Source organism: Cydia strobilella, chromosome Z (assembly GCF_947568885.1).
Source record: "Cydia strobilella chromosome Z, ilCydStro3.1, whole genome shotgun sequence".
In the NCBI taxonomy this organism is placed as follows: domain Eukaryota; kingdom Metazoa; phylum Arthropoda; class Insecta; order Lepidoptera; family Tortricidae; genus Cydia; species Cydia strobilella.
The window spans coordinates 37,638,168-37,660,389 of NC_086068.1; the positions used below are offsets into that span (position 1 = coordinate 37,638,168).

At 38.5% G+C, this 22,222-nt stretch overlaps 1 protein-coding gene across 1 annotated transcript; it reads right to left on the reverse strand.

Moving 5' to 3' along the window:
• Nucleotides 1–6,813: 6,813 nt before the first annotated feature.
• On the reverse strand, nucleotides 6,814–21,201 carry LOC134754921 (circadian clock-controlled protein daywake-like). Its single transcript, XM_063691399.1, has 6 exons — nucleotides 20,905–21,201; nucleotides 20,026–20,129; nucleotides 11,313–11,449; nucleotides 10,486–10,625; nucleotides 8,410–8,553; nucleotides 6,814–7,152 (listed from the first exon to the last, which is right to left on the reverse strand). Exons 1-6 carry the CDS (start codon nucleotides 20,960–20,962, stop codon nucleotides 6,980–6,982), a joined length of 756 nt encoding a protein of 251 aa, XP_063547469.1. The 5' UTR covers nucleotides 20,963–21,201; the 3' UTR covers nucleotides 6,814–6,979.
• Nucleotides 21,202–22,222: the final 1,021 nt, after the last annotated feature.

Genomic DNA, 22,222 nt, shown 5'->3' on the forward strand with positions numbered 1-22,222 from the left:
GCGTTCGACAAATTAGTTCACATGTCATTATAGTATGAATTATCTCAGGTGATTTATTCGGGCTCGGGCCCTAATCTGTTAAACAAAAGATATTGTTTACTTTATTTAGTGGTTACACTGCTTACTGTTAATAACCCCGACATCTTCTTCTTCTTATCGTGTCGATGGTTTCGTATTCATTTCATATTAAGCGGGACCAGAAGGTAGCGACGCTTAACGCCCTGTCTGTTGCATCCCGCAGAACTTGCTCGGAACATGTGTGCGGGTTCGCTGGGCAGGACAGCATGTGTCTCATCGTTTGGGAAGCCGTGCCACATATGCATAGGGTATCTGCACCGTTTAGACCGCCCCACCTTACCAAATTCTCTGCTGCGGCCAACTTGGGAACGCAGTCTATTTAAGGCTTTCCAGATCAGCCATGGTTGTTTGTATCCGGCCGGGAGCGTTTCGGCGGGATGGACGTAGTCATCGGGAGGGGCGCGAGTACTTTGCCAGTGTGCCAGCCGGTTCTCGGGTGGCGGGACACTGATAGCGGTAGTGCACCGCATAAAGCTCTTTCGGCTCTTTAGATGCGACGGTGGTAGCTTGTGGCCGTGGAGAGGGTGTCTTGGGTCTTGCTCTTGCTTGAGTTTTTCGACAGCGCAGGCCACCTCCCTGCGGGTCTCCGGGGGCGCTATACCCGCCAAGGGGTAGAGCTTACTGAGCGGCGTGGGTTTCAGACAACCGGTGATCATGCGGCAGGTGTCGTTGAGTGCTGAAGAAATTTGTCTTGCATGGGGGGAGCGGTGCCACACCGGGCATGCGTATTCACCCGCCGAATAGCAGAGTTCTAGGCCGGTTGTGCGGAGTGTGTGTGCAGAGGCACCCCAGTGCGTTAAAGTAAGTCTCCTCAGCAGGTTATTTCGTGTTGTGACCTTTTGGCGTGTTTTTAGGCAGTGACTCTTAAAAGACAAAGTTCTATCGAGGGAAATTCCCAGGTACCTCGGGTTCGGGCAATGCTCAATGTTAACGCCGTCCCAGATTATGTTGAGCGGTCGATTTGCGTCCTGATTTCGCAGGTGAAATGGGCACGACTGTGTTTTTGTAGGGTTTTGTTTTAGGCAGTTGGCTTTGTAGTACCTCGATTGACCGTCCAAGGCCGTTGACAGAGTTAATTCAGTATCCTCGAAGTTGTTGCTTTGAACCGCTATTGCCAGATCATCCGCGTACGCGAACCGCCGAGTTCCGGGCGTGTCTGGCTGATCGTTTGTGTATATTAAATAGAACAGGATCGGGGCCAGCACACTTCCCTGAGGAAAACCGTTTTTTTTGTGGACGCCAGCGACTTTTTTCCGATTGCAGGTGAACTTGGAATCGACGATTGTGGAGCAGTTCGCGAAGAATGTTTATGAAGCCCACGTCCTCAGTCATGCCGCCAACCTTCGAAAGCAGTCGCTGTATGTTCACCGTATCATAGGCAGCCGTTAGGTCCACAAAGACTACGCCCGTCACCAAACCGAGCTCGAAACCATCTTCTATGTACTGTGTGAGTTTCAGGGTTTGGCTGGTACAGGACTTTCCCGGCCGGAAGCCTGCCTGATGTGGAATCAGGAGCGGGTCAATGACGGGAGCAAAGCGATTTAGGAGCAGGCGTTCGAACAACTTATAGGTGTGACACAACAGGGAAATGGGACGGTAACTTTTTGCATCTGACGGATCCTTTCCAGGCTTGAGAAGAGCGATGACTTTGGACTTGCGCCATGCCTTTGGTATTTTGACCGTCGACAGGCAGTTGTTATATAAGTCCAGGAGCCAGTTCGTGGCTTTCGGCCCAATGTGTTTAATTTGTTCTACAGTCAGGTCGTCGACGCCTGCAGCTTTCCCATTTTTCAAGGTTTTGATTGCGGTCTCGAGCTCGTGGAGAGTAAAAGACTTACTAAGATCGGTGCAATTCTGTTGTTCTGCGGCTCTTGGAGTCAGTTTTAGCATCCGATCAGTAGATTTGCCGTTGAGCAAGAGTTGGGTTGCTACTTGATTAGCTGTGACTTGGCCTGGGTTCGTTGGTGGCGGTGGTTCACCTGTAAGCTTTCGCAAGTTAGACCACGCTTTCTTTCTGTTATGAGTCATGTCTGTGTTGGTCATTGCTTCACACCATCTTGCCCTTCGGTCCGTAGCTTTTTCCCGCATCAGATGCTCCCCAGCCAGTACAGTGTCCTCCGAGAACGGGTCGCTGCAGTACAGGGATTCGTATGTCTTGAGGAGTTCAACGGAGGTCGGATTGAGTCCTGGAATGTGACGGGTTCGACATCCTCTTGGTATAAACCGGCATGATACGTTCCTGACGATCTTGATAAAATTGTCGTATTCCGACGCTACTGGTGGCAGACCATCCAGGTTCTTATCCAAGCAGCTAGAGAACTCATTCCAGTCAGCCTTTAGGAAGTTAAAGCGAAGGCGGAACGGGACTATAACGGGTTGCACAACCGCTTGGATTCGGCACATTAAGGGTCTGTGTTGCGTTCTCGGGATCGGTTTACAGACTGTTTTAATGCACTGTGAACTTATCCCTTCACTCGTGAAAATTAAATCAGGGTTGTAGCCCCGCTTCCAGTGCCCGCTGTTGAAGGAGGCAGGTAGTTTGGGGTTATGCAGGAGTATCAGCCCGTTCGCTTCTGCCCATGCCTCCACATTTTCACCATCTGGGTTTGAGTCTCGGTAGCCCCACGTAGTACTGTGACTGTTAAAGTCACCCATGATAATTGTCGGCCGTTTGTCGCCTAGTGGGGATACGTCCCAAGGCTGGAAAGTCTGTGGGGCGGCTTATATACTGAAGTAATCGTACATTGACCAATGTCTAGGGTTATAAGCTCCATAGTTTCCCTCAGGACACAAGAAGAAGAAGTAATCCGGATGTCCGGTCTTGTAAAGATCGCGCTGCCGTGTTTTGCTTGCGGAATTTCAGTTGTGAGTATCAGTCCGGGTATATGCGGCCGTTGATGGCCTGTGTCACGGTGGGTTTCTTGAATGCATAAAATGTGGCACTGTGTGTTTCGGACAGAATTTGTGCTTGTCATCCGAGAAGCCCTCTATATTTATAGAGACGACAGTCAGGGCAGGCGCTGAAAAGTGCCTATTTTGATTGCATGTATATTTCGCATTAGAACTTGTTGAAACCATCGTGGAGGATATAAGTACCCCGACATAAGTAACAGGAACAAGCCCGTTTAAAATAGTACATTACTGCACGCGCCGGGAAAGAAGGGCTTGCCGGCTGAGTAGGTATGGCATTGTACAAAGATTTAAGTCCCGCACCCACAAAAATATTTGATTTCCATACAAACTTTAAACCCCTTTTTCACCACCTTGGGAGATGAATTTTTAAAAACACTGAAATTAGTTTGCAGTTTCAAGTTCCTAGCTTAAAATAAAATTTGAACTCCAAGACAAACTTTCATCCCCTTTTTAACCCCCTTAGGGATGGAATTTCCAAAAATGCCGAATTCCCCTTTTTTTTTTTAATCGGCTATTATGCCTTTCCAAGAAGTTTCAAAGCATTTGTAATGGATTCAAACTCTCAACCCCTTTTTAACCCTCTTACGGGATGAATTAAAAAAAAAACGCTGAAATTACTTTTTCTATATTCTAATAATATGCCCATACCATATACAAAGATTCAAGTCCCGCACTTGAAATTTTTTTTGATCTCCATACAAACTTTCAACCCCTTTTTCACCACCTTAGGGGATGAATTTATTTTTCGAAAACGCTGAAATTATTCTTCTTGTATTTTAATAATATAATATATCTTTTCCCTCAGCTTCAAATTCCTAGCTTAAAATAAAAATTGAACTCCATACAAACTTTCATCCCCTTTTAACCCAATTAAGGGTTGAATTTCTTAAAATCCCTTCTTATTTCTTGTACACAATATAAATGTAACCTGTTGTGCAAATTTCAACTTTCTAGCTTTTGTGGTTTCGCCTCTGCGTTGATGAGTCAGTCACTGAAACTGAATACTAAATTTGTTGGTTTTCAATAAATAATAAAAATTATTAATAATATTTCTTTGTATAATTAATATAATTATTTAAACTGTTATCAAAAAGTTATTTTATTATAACTATATACTTATATGTAGTGTGATAGAGAGCTGGCGGCTTTCTCTCGCAGCGCATAAGTATTGCCATTCAGCGAGGGAATGCTGCCAGCATCTTTGGCACAATGCCGCGGGGGCCTTATTTAGATGTTTTTTAATTAAGAGTAGTTTTGTTTTTTTATTTTTCATTTTATTTATAAGTTGTTATTCTTAGTTACTTTTGTAGTATGATTAGTATGTATAAACACATGTAAAAGCACTAATTCTCATTATGTATTTTGGTATAGTAGGTACTTAATCGCGGTCGGCAAACTAAAACGATTTCATAATAGTCATAATTTTTTGAAATCTGCGCCCCCAAAGAATTTAAAAAAACTATTTGTTAACAAACAGAAAAATACTAATAAACATACAATGATTAAAAGATAACTAAGAAATATTGAACAAAAAAAAACAACATTCGGTGTCGCACGCTGTGTTCGTCACAGCAAAAGGATTTCTACTCAGCAATACGCTTCGCTTTCTCGAGGAAAGCATTGATATTCTGCCGGACTGCCGGTTACAAATAATAAAACTCGTTTTAACTTGCTGCGTAATTCTCAATTTAACCGGTTTATTTCGAACGAAATAAGAACTCAAGAACAAAATGGGAACGAATTGGTGTAAACCGTTATCTCAAAAGAACTGTTCTTTAACCGGTAACCGCAAACGTTTGAGCATTGAGACCGGTTTCTGAAGCCAGCAAGTAGCTACTTCCGAGCCTCGACAATAACGTACTATTGTTTAACAGATTAGGGCACGAGCCCGAAAAAATCATCTGAGATAGTTTATACTATAATAGAAAATGTCAGTTGGACCGTCCAACATGTGACGTCATCACGCTCTGTCGAATTCGCGCCAAAAACTATGAGCGTTTCAACCGCTCAAAAATTTTCAACATTTTAAATATTAAGCTTACAATAAATTTAAAGTGGAAAAATTGGGATCCCTTCATTTTACCGAATTTTTTTTGACCAAATTTCGTTTCCCCACCAAACTATACCAACTGCACGTTTGTCAACTCAATCTTTCCCATATAAACATTTGACGAACTTACAATCCGACAAATGATCATTTCCCTAACTGTTACTTAGCAACTTTTATAAGACCAACTGTTTTTTTTCCCAAATGTTTTACTTGGACTATAAATGTTTGCTCTAATTTATTTTTGTCAAATAAATGACTGGACACAATTATTTTGTCCAAAGATATTTTTACTCAAAAAATGTTTGTTCAAATAACTGTATTGCAAAACCACTACTTGACAAATAATGTCTATCCAAAACTTTGTGTTATAAAAAATGCGTAAACAGTAAATTTAAGAAGCAGAGGCAAGATAGGTGCGACGACGAGCGAAGCGAGGAGGAGTGTGTTAGGTTGACCGCGATCAAACAGAGCGGACAGCGACAACGCCAGAACGGACATGTTATTGTACCTACTATTGTTAGTTACAACCTCACCTATCTTCATAATTATTGATCCTAGAGAAAAATGTTACATAACAAAATACACTTCATTTGATATTTCTTACACGACAAAATAATAAAAAATTGCTGGTGTTATGTTGGCAATAAAAAATTACACTGAAATTTTCGAAGTCCCAAGAGCGCCCCCCCTTTGCTATACTCTTACCCCTTAATGTCTAAACAATATATCTATCTACATAAAAATTATATTTCGGAAGTAGCAAATTAAAAATGGCTGGAAACTAGCGCAATAACCCTAAGTAATTGACAAAATACAATAGTTTGTCACGTTTTGTTTTTGTTTTTATTTTCTTTGGTAATGAGTATTTCGAGTAATTAAAAGTTGGTAAAATAAAAATTGGCAAAAAAAAATTTTTAAAACATACATTTGTCATGTTTTGTTATGGTTTTTGTATTCTTTGGCAACTAATCATTTCGAGTGATTAAAATTTGGTAAAATAAATGTTGTCAATGTAAGGAAATGTCAAAATATTTTTTTGGATAACGTTCTTTTCGGAAATATTTATATGCGACATGTTGTTGGGAAATGATTAGTTGGGTTTTAAATTTTTTGGAAAGATAGTTTGGGATATGAAAATTTGGCAAAAAAAATCGGTAATACTTCAGTAACCCGGAAAAAATACTGCCTTGGGTTGGGTGAGACTTAAATTTATTCAGAGTTTAAAAGCATAGTTCGCAGATGTTTCTGCTTGTTAAAAAAATTATTTTTTTAATAAAATAATGTGAAGATTTACAAAAGTATTTTTATTTTTTCCGGTGTTCAAACGATAAAAATTATGATTTCAAAAATAAAATAAAAAATCATGCATGGAGCTAATTATGTAGATTTTTTTTGACGATGCACTTTTTGGAAATTTTACAAAATGGGGCCGCCGTGTGGGTTCGCAAGATCTACAACTCACAGAGCTGCTAGTTTTAATTCATAATTATAGTTATACTCATAATTCACATACTTTTTTTGTGGGTTAGTTACATGAAATATTGATGGAATTATGACCGCATAGGTACATTCTTGAATCAAGTTCTTTACAAATAGGTAATAAATGTGTGTTCATATCAATTTAAATGTTAGGTAGCAAGTATGTAGCCTTTGATTTCTTTTACAAAACATGAAATATTTCTTACAATCAGTTCATACAGATAGAGAGAGAATAACACAAGGATAAAAAAAACAGTGACATTTGTAAATTAATTTATTTTATTACCTATGTAATTTATAATCTTATCCTACAATAGCAGGTACACAAGAACTCTTTGGTGTCCATAATAAAAAGAGGACAAAGAAAATTTCATAACTAAAATATTCCTACAAATAACTTATGTGGTAATTTGTAAATGTTGGTAGGTAATGGTTAAATTAATGTAGGAAGGAAGTGAACTAAGAGGTCGGCGCATGGTCGTCCTCTAGCAGAAACTCGTGCAGGGGGATCTTGGCCAGCACCTTGTTGAGGAAGGCCTTCAGAACCGCTGCCGCCGTCTCGTCCACCAGTGGGCTGAGGACGTCCAGCACCACGCCTGGGCTGGCATTGAAGAAGTTTGCCGCCGAAGCCGCTGCCAAACAAATGTACATATTTTTAATCTTTGGAACGCATCATACATTTACTTCCAGAAAATTCTCTCTATTGTAAATTTCTTAAAATCGTCAGTGGGTCAAATTTAACTTACAAGATTTGACCCTTACAAACATGTTACATATATATTACATACATACGTACATAGATACATTGCAAGTTAAATAAAAGCTTGTAAAAAATTTATCATTATCTATTTAGTGTTCACTGTTCACTGATTAATCGTTTCTTTATAAAAGTGTAATAAGCAATTATCTTCTTAGGGAAGACCAAACGTCGAGTAGTAGTATTGCAGTAAGTCAGTTGAATTGTTTCCAGACGAAAGTGGAGGACCCGCGCGAAATCATACAAACGTAGTCCTCATTTTCCTCCCTGGATATTAACATTATTCAAAATATTTTGACACGATTAGCTGTATATCAACCACAGCTATGCCGTTACGTTTGATTTTTTCGAATTTTTAATTTTTATAAAAGTTAGGAGCATTTAATTTTTTTCATGAAATCTGTTTTTCGCTCCTAATTTTTACAATAATAAAAAAATCGAAAAAAGTCGTACCTAGGGGCATAGCTGTGGTAAATATAAATCAGTGTGTAAAAATTTAAAAATATTTTCCACGATCTCAATATCCAGAGAGGAAAATGGGGACCACATTTGTATGGAGAAGCGGCCGTCCCCTTTCCTCTTAATGCTAATTCAAATAATCTTGAATTTAACGATTTCAACTAAGAAAAGTATTTTTTTTATAAAGAAAAGGAAATAAACAGATTTTTAATAATAATTATGTCTTCAAAGTAACCGAACTACAAGGTACAAATAAAATAACTAGCATAATACGAATCATGCACCTATACTACTAACTAGTTTTCATTACAACATTGATTCGCATTAGTCATTTATGTGAAATAAGTGTTACGCTTGTTTTCTCAACGGGGTTACCTACACCTACCGAATAATTGTCCGATTACTGTACGCACGTTCTTGATCGATATACCAGAAATAGTAAACTAAATGCTGGTCCAAGGTCCAAGATACCGTACTATATACCGTACTAATATTTTACACCGCAATATAGGTGTCTTTGTATTTTTGACAGGGGATGTTTCTCATTATTATTTTACAGTTGGCCATGGATTGCATTGTTGTTAGTTATTTCAATTTAAAATTTACACACACATTCACACACACTCAACCGCTGGGCTAGCTGCTCTCAAAGGATGTTGTTAGAAGACATTACCTGCCAAAGGCCGCTCCGTGTCGTCGAAGGCCACCTGCCCGTGTCCAACCTTGACGCGAGTGACGATCTTGTCGGCCTGCAGGTAGTGGACGCCTTCCTTCTCCACCACCTTAGCCGCACCCTTAGCGATCACAGATATTCCACCTGTAAAAAATACACTGTACCTAGTATGTACTTATTTAAAATTCTTCTGCCATATTTCAGGAACAAGTCGTTTGTTGGTGGTCTATTTTGAGAAATGTTTTCAATTGGATCCAGAACATAGCGATAAGTAACATTTAAATTCCTAATTAGACATAAAATGTGTACATGTATATTATACCAACCTATTGTGTTTATGTGAATTGTGTATTGCACCTAATAATTTGTATTGTAATAGGTATATTGTACCAATCTATGTTACAATACAATGAACATATTAATAGGTACCTAATAAAAAAAACTAAAATACTCAACCCCTTGTTTGTTGCTTAACTTGCTTGTTCTCTTAATAAATATTACTGCTGTGCTTAACGCGTGCACACTATGTAAATTCTTACTTGTTAACCCAAGTCGTGTTTTAATGAAGCATATATTATATTTATGATTAGAATGACAAATTATTCTGATTCACTATAGTGGCCCTTTGTCTATAACAATTGTTGTCTTACCTATTACGGAACACTTCATATTCCGATCTCGATCAGTAGGTAATCGCTACCTACATACGTCGAGTAACACATAGGAACATCTTTTATGAGATGCAATTGGCGTGGGTTTCCTAACATGAATTCTACATGCCTAATTAATTTTCCAGAAACACTATTGTCACACTTCACGAATTACTTTTGTCGTAATGTACGTAGCCTGCGACCCCGAGTATAATTTTATTAACATATATGATATATGTAGATTTTGAATGAGATTTTTTACAGTTAATGTATTTAGGCTTCTACCCGAGTCTGCCTCGTCCAAGAATACAAGGATCTTGACTTGGACAACTTCTAACATCAAGCTTTATCTTTACTAAGACCGACATTGCTTTAAATACTGATCTTAACGTACTTATTAAAAAAAAGTCGTCCGGTCTGTGCAGTGTACCGCCTGACGAACCAGCAAGAGAGCTTTTTATTAAATTACGCATCCTACCTAACAGTTCCCTCGTTCTTTATATTCGAGGTGGCAAAACTTATCCGACGGAGCAGGAAACACTTTTCCACCTTTACTACGCGTGTGTCGTCAAGACGAACGCAGGTACCTAGTAATACCTAGGCACAGACTTGCAAAAACAGGTAACTTCTTCCAAATTATAGGCCCACGCATCTATAACAGGTTACCGTCTGATATAAAGGATGTTGCCTCAGATCTCATTTTTATAAAAAAACTCAAGTGTTTCCTGATCCAAAAGGCGTATTATTCGGTTAAGAAATTTCTGGAAGCCTAACAGGTTAGTATTATCATTCCTAACGTACTGGAACGGAGAGCTATTTTATTGATAATTTAATTATTATTATTTTTCCAATGTTTACAATGATACCTAATTTTAATTGTATATATTTCTGACATATCTATTGTATATAATAATGTAAATTATGCATTTATGACAATGTAGGATCAATACAAATAAAGAATATGAATACGCCGGATGAACCGCAACCAATACGGCAGACCTCGGTCTCGCATGTACCCAAAGTGATGAGAATTATGTACTTAGTTCTTTAAACAATTTCATTGGTCTTAATGTGTAACAATGATTTAAACTTTCACGATTTTTACTCATTATTATGCAAAACGTTCAAGTTAGACAAGACAAGACCAAGTGCGGGTAGTTCGCGCACAAAAGTCGCGAGCCTAGAACATGTTCATGTCAACTTTAGCCAGTCTTCTCCGAGACCACGGGGACAACGCCGTCCTCGAAACGTCGGGGGTACATTTAAAACTTATTTTACGCGATTAAGTCCCGTCGTCGTGAATATTAATGTGTATTTGTCTTTATGTCGTGTACCGGCCAAACGATCCTTATAAAAACAAAGGTATCAGCGCAGTGTTTGATGTCGCTAAAGGATTGTGTGTACTGGACAAGAACGCTTGGCTCACTGAAGTTGCCGCGCAGCTTGCCCTTGCCGTCGATCTCCAGCACGAGCAGCCGCGAGCCGCGCACGTCGTAGTCCGCCGACACGGTCAGCTGCGGCAGCGACAGCCGCACCTCCGCCGCGTACTTGTTGTTCAGGTTCAACCTGCAAATACACCATACAAACTTATAAGTAACTAACTACAGATGTAGTGATAATTATTTTCCATGGGTTTTTAACGGAAACGAACGAACGTGTCTCGCTATTTCAGTCAGTCTCGGTACAAAAAATACTGAGGTTGACTGAAGTAGCATGACAAATACTAACGTTTCCGAGAAAATAGTTACGATGAAAAACAATTATGCACTACATCTGTATATTATACCTACTATAGTTGTTTTGCATTTGACAGACTGGTTAAAGTGAATATATGATAATGGGATTCTATTGCAATCCTTCTAAATTTAGAACCATTCTAACCAATGACACTATAACATAATAATGTATAATTTAATGAAAATATGGTGCTCCGATACTTTCAGTCTTAATTCATGTAGCAATAAACAAGTGTCAAATGGGATTTACTTTATTGGCAAACTAGAATTAGCTTAGCAAACTTTGAGACCTCAGTCTAAGTCATTACATTAGTTATATTATACCTATGATTTATATGAGTGTGTGTTCCGCACTAGCTACGTGGACACCTTGTTGATGGAATTAGGGTTATCAAAGGTTTTAAAATCTACTGTTATTCTTCAGCCATGGACGATTGATTCAGCTTACTTTTAATTTCAATACTTAAGCCGAATAAACGACATTATTATTCTGCCAGGCCACCAGGCCGTTACTTACTTAAACTTCTCAAGGACGAAGTTGGAGCCGCCGACGGCGCGGATGTTCTTGACGACAGCCTTTAGCCGCAGGTTGGGCTGCGTGCGGTCCAGCTTCAGCGTGGGCACCGCGAACGGCTCCAGCGCCGGGATGTGCACCTGTCGTATCGTATGTAGTACACGAGGGTTATGCGACTTTGGTCAGGCTGCAGGAGCGACCCTAAATGACGATATATCTTGCATTTAATGTAATTTTCAATTTAAAAAGATAGTATTTTGTGCCTCATAACAAGAATTTAATAAATGATACCCAAACATCAAACTCCCATATTTACCTTTTTATAATAAGGGATAGGGTAGTTACCTACATATATGACGTTTATTTCCCAGAGGTCAGCCAAACACCCAACTAACATTAAGCGCTAATTTTAAGGGATAGAAGAGAATAATATAATCGAATATTTACTCTTTAGGTGTTCTTAGTGCTCTAAAAATAGGTTATAGCCGGCTATAGCCCCGTTTTGGGCATACATTTTTATCACCATAAGATTTATAACAGTCCTACAGTAGTGTTAGCGGATAAAAACAGAGACATAAGAGCGGTATAGTGGAGCTACAATAGTGGTAATTAATTCTTTAGGAGCTAGATGGGTTGCATATAGGTGACTACAAACTATTTGCGTTGTAGGGTAGTTCTAGAAAAACGATACTTTCGGCTTTAAGCGGTACATCAGGGTTTCTTATCGACATCTGTGACACTCGAGGAGATAATTATACATTATTTGCATTTGCTTTTAAATCTTTAGGTTACAACTGTTTCTTTTCCTGTGTTATTCGTCATGCCTGTTGGATCTTAAATGCAGAGAACAACATAGAATGAAATATCTAATGGAGGATGCGCATAAGTGAAATTGGGACTATCTAACTTTTACATGCGTGGATATATGGTTGCGAAAGTAAGTACACTGTGAATTACTATATACATTATTAACTGTTGGGTGCAGAAGCGGATGAAAGAATATTTATATTTCTAATAATAAACGTTTCTTTTATTTTCTTTATCACATTAAAACACATTAAAATTAGATCATACATATTTTTGCAATATATCAGAATTGACAGAGTATAATAAGTGACACACATTTAAAACCTTGTGGTAGTGATGTGCCAGTACGTTCATGCAACTCCAACACTCCTCCTCACGGCACTACTGCAGTAGGCCCAGTTTGCTTCTTAGTGTAGTTAGTCTGGGCCCTGGTAATGCCTTTGTTAACAAGTCAGCCTCCATCTCTTCCGTGCACTTGTACATGATGTGTAGGACACCTTGTTTCACACAATCTCTTATATAATGCATCTTTAGATCGATGTGCTTGGATTTGGAGGATACTATAGGGTTGTGTCCCAATTTTATGGCGGCTTGATTGTCGCTCCAAATTGTTATTTGTCCGAAATCAATGCCTAGATCTCTGAACAGTGATCTTAGGTGAACAGCTTCTTTCGCAGCTTCTGTGAGAGCTGTGTACTCCGATTCTGCTGTTGAAAGGGCCACGCTTCTTTGTTTCTTGGATGCCCAACTGATAGCTGCCCCAGCGTATTTGAAAGTATAACCAGAGCAGGACTTTCTGTCCAACTTGCAAGCACCCCAGTCAGCATCCGCCATGCCTTCTAATGGCTCTTCTGACTTGGAGTAAGTTAGGCCGACGTCAGTCCTGCCTTTTAAGTAGCGTAATACTCGCTTAGCTGATTTAAAATGCTCCGGTCCAAAACAATCGTTAAATCTAGATAAATAGTTAACGGCGTACGTTACATCAGGTCGGGTAGCAACTGAGAGATACATCAATGTTCCAATTAGGTTTCTGTAAGGTAAGTTCTCTACTTACAGCGGCGGCGACAACGACGCGACGCCGCAACTGCTGTTGACATCTGAACATCACCTTTGCGGTGTATACCTATGCCCTATGCGTGATATCGTAAAAGTATAATAAGCAGGCATTCTTCATAGAAAACATGGCGCTCAATCTCCCAATTCTCCTCCTATAATATTAGGCTCCAGATTTAAATTAACTTCCATAGGAGTAGTCGCGGTTTTGCAATCCTCCATCTTAAATTTCTTCAATGCTTCTTCTATAAACTTCTTTTGGGTTAATTTTATTTTATTTTCGTTGTAATCCAAATCAATTCCGATTAGACGTTTTGGTTGTCCTAAATCTTTCATTTCGACTTGTTGGTTTAACTTTTTCTTAATTTCGGCCAGTATTCTCGGGCAAGAGTAAGCAATAAGAAGGTCCTCTACATATATGGCAATAATTTATAATTGTCTTTTCTCCTCCTTTGACTAATATGTAGACACAAGGATCAGCTTTCGAGGCTTGAAATCCTATTTTTTTTAGTTCGGTATCTAATTTTGTATACCATTGCCTTCCTGCTTGTTTTAGTCCGTAGAGGGCCTTTTGGAGGTGACATACTTTTTCTTGTTCAATACTTTTTATATCTTCTAGCATGTTCTTTGCCTTGTCATACAAAGTAAAATCATCCTTGTCGCATGCCTCTACCATAATTTCGGCTAAGAATTGCGCGGTATATTCTGGAAACTTCATGTATATGTTTTCTGCTAGGTCGCCATTCAGGTATGCCGTCGTGACATCCATTTGGTTAAGTTTTAAGTCCTCTTCGACTGCTAGTCCAATTACAGATCGAATGGTACTTAATTTGGCGACTGGTGCAAATGTCTCATTGAAATCGATTCCAGGTCTTTGTCCAAATCCGCGCGCAACAAGTCTGGCCTTCTTTATCTCTCCTTTTTCGGGAGTCCATTTGTTTCTTAAAATCATTTTATGGTCAATAATTTTCATATCCTTCTCTTTCTTAACAATTTTCCATGTTCCATTCTTTATATGGGCTTTTATTTCCGCTTTGATAGCGTCATGCCATTCTTCATTTTTGAGATCTTTTTCGCACATAAATGTAACCTCATCTATGTCTTCGTTTGTAGAACTTCTGATGTTTATTGGATCATGACTTGTACCTTCTCTAATTTCAGGTTCTACTGGGTCTGCGTCGATTTCACGTTCAACATCTATTTTATTGAGTACATTAATAATAGAATCAGAAAGTTAATATGGATTTTTAAAATATTAAAGCACATTACAACTAAAAATCTATTAAAACAACTATATATTACGTTAGCTCAATCCGTCATGACATACTGTATTCCAGTTTGGGGTGGAGCAAATAAATCTAAGTTTATTGATACCGAAAGGGGACAAAGATGTTTACTTAAAGTTATGTTCTTTAAATCATATAGATACCCAACAGATGAACTATACAACGAGTGTAAACTGCTTAGCGTAAGAAAATTATATATTTTGAACACGACCTTAAAGTTACATAGGACTCTAACCTATAAACCACCTACGTCAACACAAAGAAGAAAAGATAAAGTAGTTGTCCTCTCTAACACAAAGTCTCTTTTCGCCAAAAGGCAATTTGTTTACCATTCTGCCTACTTGTATAATAATATAAATAATATTATCTCGATTTATTCACTGCAATCGTATAATTTTAAGAAAACACTTTTAGAATGGTTAATTAACCTAAGTTACAAGGAAACTGAAAACCTAATATATCACGTATCTTAAATATTGCAACAATAATAAAATAAAAATAAAAAAAAACTTTTTCAAACATATTCATATCAATCAAAATTAAACTATCGTTAGACATATTTCAAAATATTTAAATCACTACGGTTATTACATATGCACACACATTCACTCACACACACACACACACACACACACACACACACACACACACACACACACACACACACACACACACACACACACACACACACACACACACACACACACACACACACACACACACACACACACACACACACACACACACACACACACACACACACACACACACACACACACACACACACACACACACACACACACACACACACACACACACACACACACAGGTTTTATCTCAATTTTGTAAATTCAATTGTTTTGAGTGCACTAATTTCTCAACATTATATCATAATTTTGTTTTTAAATTTAATTTTAAATAATAATTTTAATTTTACTTAATTGTAATAAATTATATGTTAAACTTTACTTTAGCTAAAGTTCATACTAATTATATAATATCTTCACCTAAATATTACTTCAAATGATATGTTCGGTTACTATTTATAAACCCTTAATAGTAGTAGCGGGGTCTTCTGCCACAAGTATTTACAATACTTACAAGGAGATTCCAAGCATAACTAAATTGTAAATTGTGAAATGTTTTAACCAAAATAAACAATTTTTCATTTTTTTTCATTTTCATTTTCACATCTTCGGGTTCTGCAGGTTCTACGTTGACTTCAAATTCGTCATCTTGAGGTTCTGGTTCAGGAGGTGCGGCTACAGTTTCATGGGTAGGTTTTGAAGAGAATACAACTTCTACTACAGGTAAGTTTTTCTTCTTCTTTTTTTGTTTTTCCTTCCTCTTGATTTCTGTATTTTGTGCATTTCTATTAACTTTGATATTTCTTTCAGGTCTCACACGTTCCTGTTGTTCCTGTTCTTTGAAAAAATCATCGTAGTTTTCTTCGGTACGGTCATCATCCTCTTTATAATACATTTTGTCAATGAACTTCACGTCTCTGCTTATTACAATACCTCGTTTCTCAGGAATGTAGATGCGGTAACCTTTTGCTAGCTGTGCATAGCCCATGAAGACTCCTTCTGTGCATTTTGGTGTAAATTTGCCTTTTCTGTGTTTGTTTAGGACAAAAGCTTTACATCCAAATACACGCAGGTGATTTCCAGATGGAGTACGGCCCGTCCATTTTTCATATGGTGTACAACCTTTCAGGGTTTTAGCTGGGCTTCGGTTGATGAGTCTGCTTCGGCCCACAGTTTTTGAGGTATATTTCCTTCGATCATCAAACACCGTGCTCTGTCAAGAAGAGACCTATTTTTGCGTTCGCTTTGGCCATTCTGTTGAGGTGTGTACGGTGCCGTGAGCCTTCTCTTGATTCCATGTTCTTTAAGAAAGTTATCAAATTCTCTATTGCAGTATTCCGTTCCATTGTCCGATTGTAAGCTTTTTATCGGTTTATTATGAAACTTTTCGACTTTGCTTTTGTATTCCTTAAATTTCTCGAATACTTCGTTTTTGTGAGATATAAAGTATATGCAACAATATTTCGTGTAATCGTCCAGGAATGTTAGGAAATATTTCGATCCGGCTAGTGTTTCAGTGTTGACGGGCCCGCAGACGTCACTATGCACAATTTCCAGCGCTTGTGTAGATTGTGGTCCGTCTAAGGATGAAAATGGCAGTCTGGCCATCTTCCCTTTGATGCATACTTCGCAGTCCGGTAAATTTCCTACTCCTAGTTCGAGTCCTCTAATCAGTTTCTTGTTTGCAGCTAACTTCAAGTCATTTTCGTTAAGATGTCCAAGTTTACGATGCCAAATTTCAATGTTGTTAACTGTTTTTGCTATATTTGCTTTTTCTCCCTTTGTGTAATACAGGCCATTTTCTTTCGTGGCTTACGTTATTTTTTTGATGTTTGACGTATGCCTTATCTTTTGTGAACAGTACAGTGTTTCCTTTATCAGTGATCTTTGCGACTGACATCAAGTTTGATGCCAAGGTAGGTACGTACAACGCATCATGGAGGTTAATTGTTTCGTTGCAGATGTTTATACGTACTTTGCCTTTTCCTTCAACTTTAGCGATGTGATTTTCAGACGCTAGGCGCAAAGTTCCAGTTTCGGAGTTCATGTTCTCAAAATGATCTTCCTGTGCACACATATGGGACGTGCAGCCGCTGTCCAGGCACCAGGTATCTGCAGAGGTGATGGACATACAAGTAGTCGTGATGCTGAAGTTTTTCTCTTCCCTTTTGTGGGATTGTTGATTTGGTTGAGGTTTATTTTTCATGCTCCAGCATTCCTCTGTATTATGCCCCTTTTTCTTGCATTTCTGACAGTATTTTGGCTTTTTCTTGGAATAGAATGCACCTTCTCTTTTTTCTTTTTGCGTATCTTGGTTTTGTCTAGCTTTGCTTTCTTCTATAATTTTAATTTTCAGCTCTTCAGGCTTTGGTAGGGTATCCCTCGATTCTACCGCTATTCTGAAGTTTTCGAACGAAGCAGGTAAGCTGTATAGCATCATTATACTTAGTAGATCACTATTTAAAGTTATGCTCATGTCTGCCAGTTTATCTACGGTGTCCATGAAGTCGTTTAGATGTTCGCGGACGTCACCGTTATCATGCTTTTTCAGTATGAGATGCTTTAGCAGTGTTGCTTTTCTTGCGGGACCAGTACTTTGATAAATGCTTTTCAGTTTTTTCAAAAGCTCGGATGAAGTTTTGCAACTTTTTATTTGCTTCAGCTCTGAAGGCGAGATGAGTAGTAATAATTCTGATCGTGCTAGTAGATCTTTTCGTAGAAATTCTTTCTTCTCCGTCTCGTCGCTAGTTTCAGTCGGCTCGGGTACCTCTCCACTTGCGAATCCCCACGGGCCATTTTTGATTAGCACTGCTTGCGCTTGGAGATACCACGTATCATAGTTTTCTTTTGTTAGGGCTTCGATGCGATGGTACGACGACGAAGCGGTTGCTGCTGACGTGCTCATTTTGAACGAAGTTTTAATTTCACCGACTACATTTAACTAAAATTAGATCATACACATTTTTGCAATATATCAGAATTGACAGAGTATAATAAGTGACACACATTTAAAACCTTGTGGTAGTGATGTGCCAGTACGTTCATGCAACTCCAACATTAACAAATAATTGAAGGGCCTGTTATCCGATGCGTATTTACCTAAGTCAATTATTCTATAATATTTATTCCATCGTATTTATTTTATGAAAAAAAAAATACAATTTAGGTTAATCCATGTTTCTAGTACAGTACTAATAGTGTCAGCACTAGAGTGATTAAAAATATGAATTTTAGGTAGTTGGTTTCGTCCTAATTTTTAATTTCTATTCTGCACTTAGACAGATCCTAGAACGAGCCCCCCTATCTGACACAAGACCCCATTCGATGGCATAGGTTCCTGCGAGCCCGGCCGCTCCACCCAATCAATAGTAGGTATATTAAAATAACCCAGAAATACAAATATCAAAACCACTGTAACTATCGTTTATTTTTGTAATTTTATCACAGTAATCCTTATAGATGCAGTAGGAATTTTTAGGGGGAATATAGACGCAGTTAATTATTAATTTAAATTGTTGACTAATTAAGGTAATAAAAATATCTTCAATATTTTTGGACTCTCAAATGGGACACGTGATGCTCGTAGGGATGATTTTACCGCTATAAGAATATGGTTGAAGTGGTGGAAGTTTACCGACTTAAAAGTTTAAAGAGTTAGTGATAGTGAGCGCACTGATTTTAGGGATCCGTACTGGTCGTACGAGACCCTTGCCCATAAAGGACGATCGGTAAATTAAGAACGAAACATTTTTTAGGGTTCCGTACCTCAAAAGGAAAAAACGGAACCCTTATAGGATCACTAGTGCGTCTGTCTGTCCGTCTGTCACAGCCTATTTTCTCCGAAACCACTGGACCAATTAAGTTGAAATTTGATATACATATGTTAGTTTGTGACCCAAAGACGGACATATAACGTAAAGAAATGAATTTTAAACACGGGGGCCACTTTTGGGGGGTAAATGCGAAAATTAAAAATAAAGTTTTTCAAATTATATCGTGTTACATATCAAATAAAAGAGCTCATTGTGAGAATCTCAAATATATATTTTTTCTAATTTTAGGATAAAGAGTTTAGAAGTTATTCAAGAAAATAGGCAAAAAATGACCACCCCCTTTATCTCCGAAACTACTGGGTCTAAAATTTTGAAAAAAATACACAAAATAGCTCTTTACTTATAGATAACAAGAAAACCTATTAGAAATGTGCAGTCAAGCGTGAGTCGGACTTAATTACTTAGTTTTTGATCCGACCCCTACGGGTTTTTTAAAGACATTTCACTCACGTTTCACATAAAAAATACATTGTTTAAATTATGTAATGTACGGAACCCTTGGAACGCGAGTCCGACTCGCACTTAGCCGGTTTTTTAGTTTTGTTTTCTGTTATTATATTTATTTTTTGTTGCATACAATTAGTAGCCTTTAACTGTGTTACTGAACCTAAGGTAACATACGGGTACTATTGAGACTTGAAGTTCTACAACAGACACAGATAACTCCGCCATTCCACCCTAAATCATACAAGCGTGTCAGTCAAACACTTGCGGCATACGGTGTTAAAAATCACTAGTTAACACCATTAAATAACTTAAGCCGTTAATGGCTACCTTTTTACGACTAAAAGGGTTATAAAAGAATTAGTAGTCGTCTGTCAAGAACCTTAAGTGCATAATGCAGGTGCTTACTGCTTATTAAGATCTTAAGCAAACTGCCTGCTGCGGCTGTATTATTACGTCAAAATAGCTACAATACCCCTCTAAGAGATAACTAAATGTTGTAAACCCTTTTTTACAACTGTGACCTATAAAACCGTTAATATAGCGTCGTTTTACGTATTTTAGTTACAAATTAAGTGCTAAGTGTCGCCTAAATGTTTGTTGGGCAATGCTCCATTAATTAGCCACCTTAGATGACAAACATGCCGTCAATATGCGAATTAGGCTGTCAAGACTAGGACGTTTACCTTAAACACCAGTGACCCACCTCAGGAATGCCCTCGCGCAGGCGCGGCCGCATCAACTCGATGGCCTGCATGATGCAATTGTTTATTTCTGGGTCACTCTTCTTGCATTGTGGAAAGTAGTCGGCTGCGGACAAATATTACTAGTACAGTATATACCATGGACTTAGACCAATCGGACGGTCTGGACACGTGAAACACAATGAGCTGAGAAATTTGCCGGCGTTCACGGCGTTCAGTAGAGAAACTGACTGAATGACTGACTGTAGGTACTGCAGGTACATTCAGTCAGTGAACGGCAAATTTCTCAGCTTATTGTGTTTAATATTTATTTTCTTGAGATGTAATGAGGGTCTTTAGATGTAAGTAATATGGAGTTATTTAAAAACAATAGTAGTTCGTTATAGTTAACCCGGCTTTGCAGTAAATTATATCAATAATCATATTAAGAATTGTGTGTCGCTCGAAAAAGCATCATTTGCAGACAACGAAAGGATCGTAAGGATTATTAAACAGAAATAAGTGTTTCATGGTGATCCGGTGCAGAGTAGCGGACAGCGGACAAGCGCGGGGAGCGGTGACCGGAAACACCTTGGGCACGTTGCGTTTCCTCTATCATACAGCCCTATTTGGCAAAACCACTCCCGCCAATCTAATGTCATCATGAAAAATAACATCGTCACGTAATCAAAACAACAACTATATCTATAAACAACAATGGCAGAGTACTTTACTTAAGCAATGAGCAATTGTTATTTTAGGTGAATCGTATACTTTGCAGGGGCATCCCTAATAATCTAATTAATTAATACATATTATTCGTGATATGTAAATATACCAAAACACAATAAATACATAATCCTCACACTATATACGAATAAGCAAATGATATTGTAACTTACGCGTAACTCGCCCTTGTGCCATAGCCAGACAGAACGTTAAAGGCAGAAACACCTTCATCTTCGCACGCGTGAGACTGTGATCTATTCTGATGCAGAGTTTATTTGCGAAGTTTGCATCGATTGGGTGTCTGTTGGTAACTGTGCCGCGGCGCCGAAATTTCTGTTATTTGTAGCGAGGGAGCGGTGCGGGCGCCGACCCTGCGTTGCGCCACAAGCGCGCCGCGCCGGCTCCTCGCTCCTCTGGGGATGTGCCCCATGCACCCACAACTATCCTTGAACCTCGTCACTTCCAGAAGTTTTTATTTTATTTTATTTGGAAGCTTCTGTTATTCAAGAAAAGTTCAAAATAAAATTTTCTGTTGATTTTAGGTTTTTAGTTCACATTTAATTATTATAATTTGTTTTACACTTATACTCTTCAATATCACTTACCTACAGTTTTTATGCGTGGTTGCCTTTTTACGAGACAGTATCAGTAGGTATGTATTTATGCCCGCAGTTTGTGAACTTCGGTGGTCGCGGTAGGTCCTCTGTTACCTACTAACTACCAGGGGTCGGCTAATCGCGACTCGTAAACCGCATTCGGTTCTGTCAGGATACCTACAATTGCGGTTTTTCTAGTTTCACAAAAATGATCATTTAGGTGTACATGGTTACAGGTCAAATCCATATTCGTGACTTTTTAAAGCTAAAAAAACTCAAGACTTTTGTTAAAGGAGTGTTACTATGTTTTTTTGTTTGCCGACTCCGGAATGAGGGCAAACGTGTATGAATTCGCCGCTAGGAGCGCTAGTGTAGATGGTGGTCTTCGCAAAGCTCGAAATGTCAAATGTCACTTGTCACTTGTTTAATAACAATGACTGACAGCTGTTCTTTAGACCACCATCAACAGTGGCGCCAACTGGTGAGCAAAAAAACGATAGCCCTCATTAAAGCGTGACTGACACTTATCTTTTTGTAGGCGCGTCAATTTTATACATATAATTTGAGAACGTTATATGAAGTCTACTTGTAATAAGCAGTGTTGGCCGAAACGTCAATGCAATTAACCATTAACCACTACAAATTGAACAGTAAACTGTAACCGTCCGTTACGGTTTACGGTTCAATTTGTAGTGGTTAATGGTCAATTGCAATTAACGTTCGGCCAACACTGGTAATAAGTAGTTTATTTTAAGTAGATACATTATAAGCCTCTATATCAATTATTATACTTCCTACCGCCAAAATATCAACACACACAAATCCAAAAATAACTAATCAGTTAAGTAATGGAGTGCAGGTGGAGACCCTTTATCACTTGACTAGTTACAATGCA

Bases quoted from the DNA above. Each gene is read 5' to 3' on its own strand.
- LOC134754921 (XM_063691399.1), bottom strand. From the start codon at position 20,962: ATGAAGGTGTTTCTGCCTTTAACGTTCTGTCTGGCTATGGCACAAGGG. The intron at 10,626-11,312 runs GTAAGTAACGGC...GTGTATTTGCAG, and splicing joins TTCGTCCTTGAGAAGTTTAA to GTTGAACCTGAACAACAAGT. The intron at 7,153-8,409 runs GTAATGTCTTCT...TTTGTTTGGCAG, and splicing joins CACGGAGCGGCCTTTGGCAG to CGGCTTCGGCGGCAAACTTC.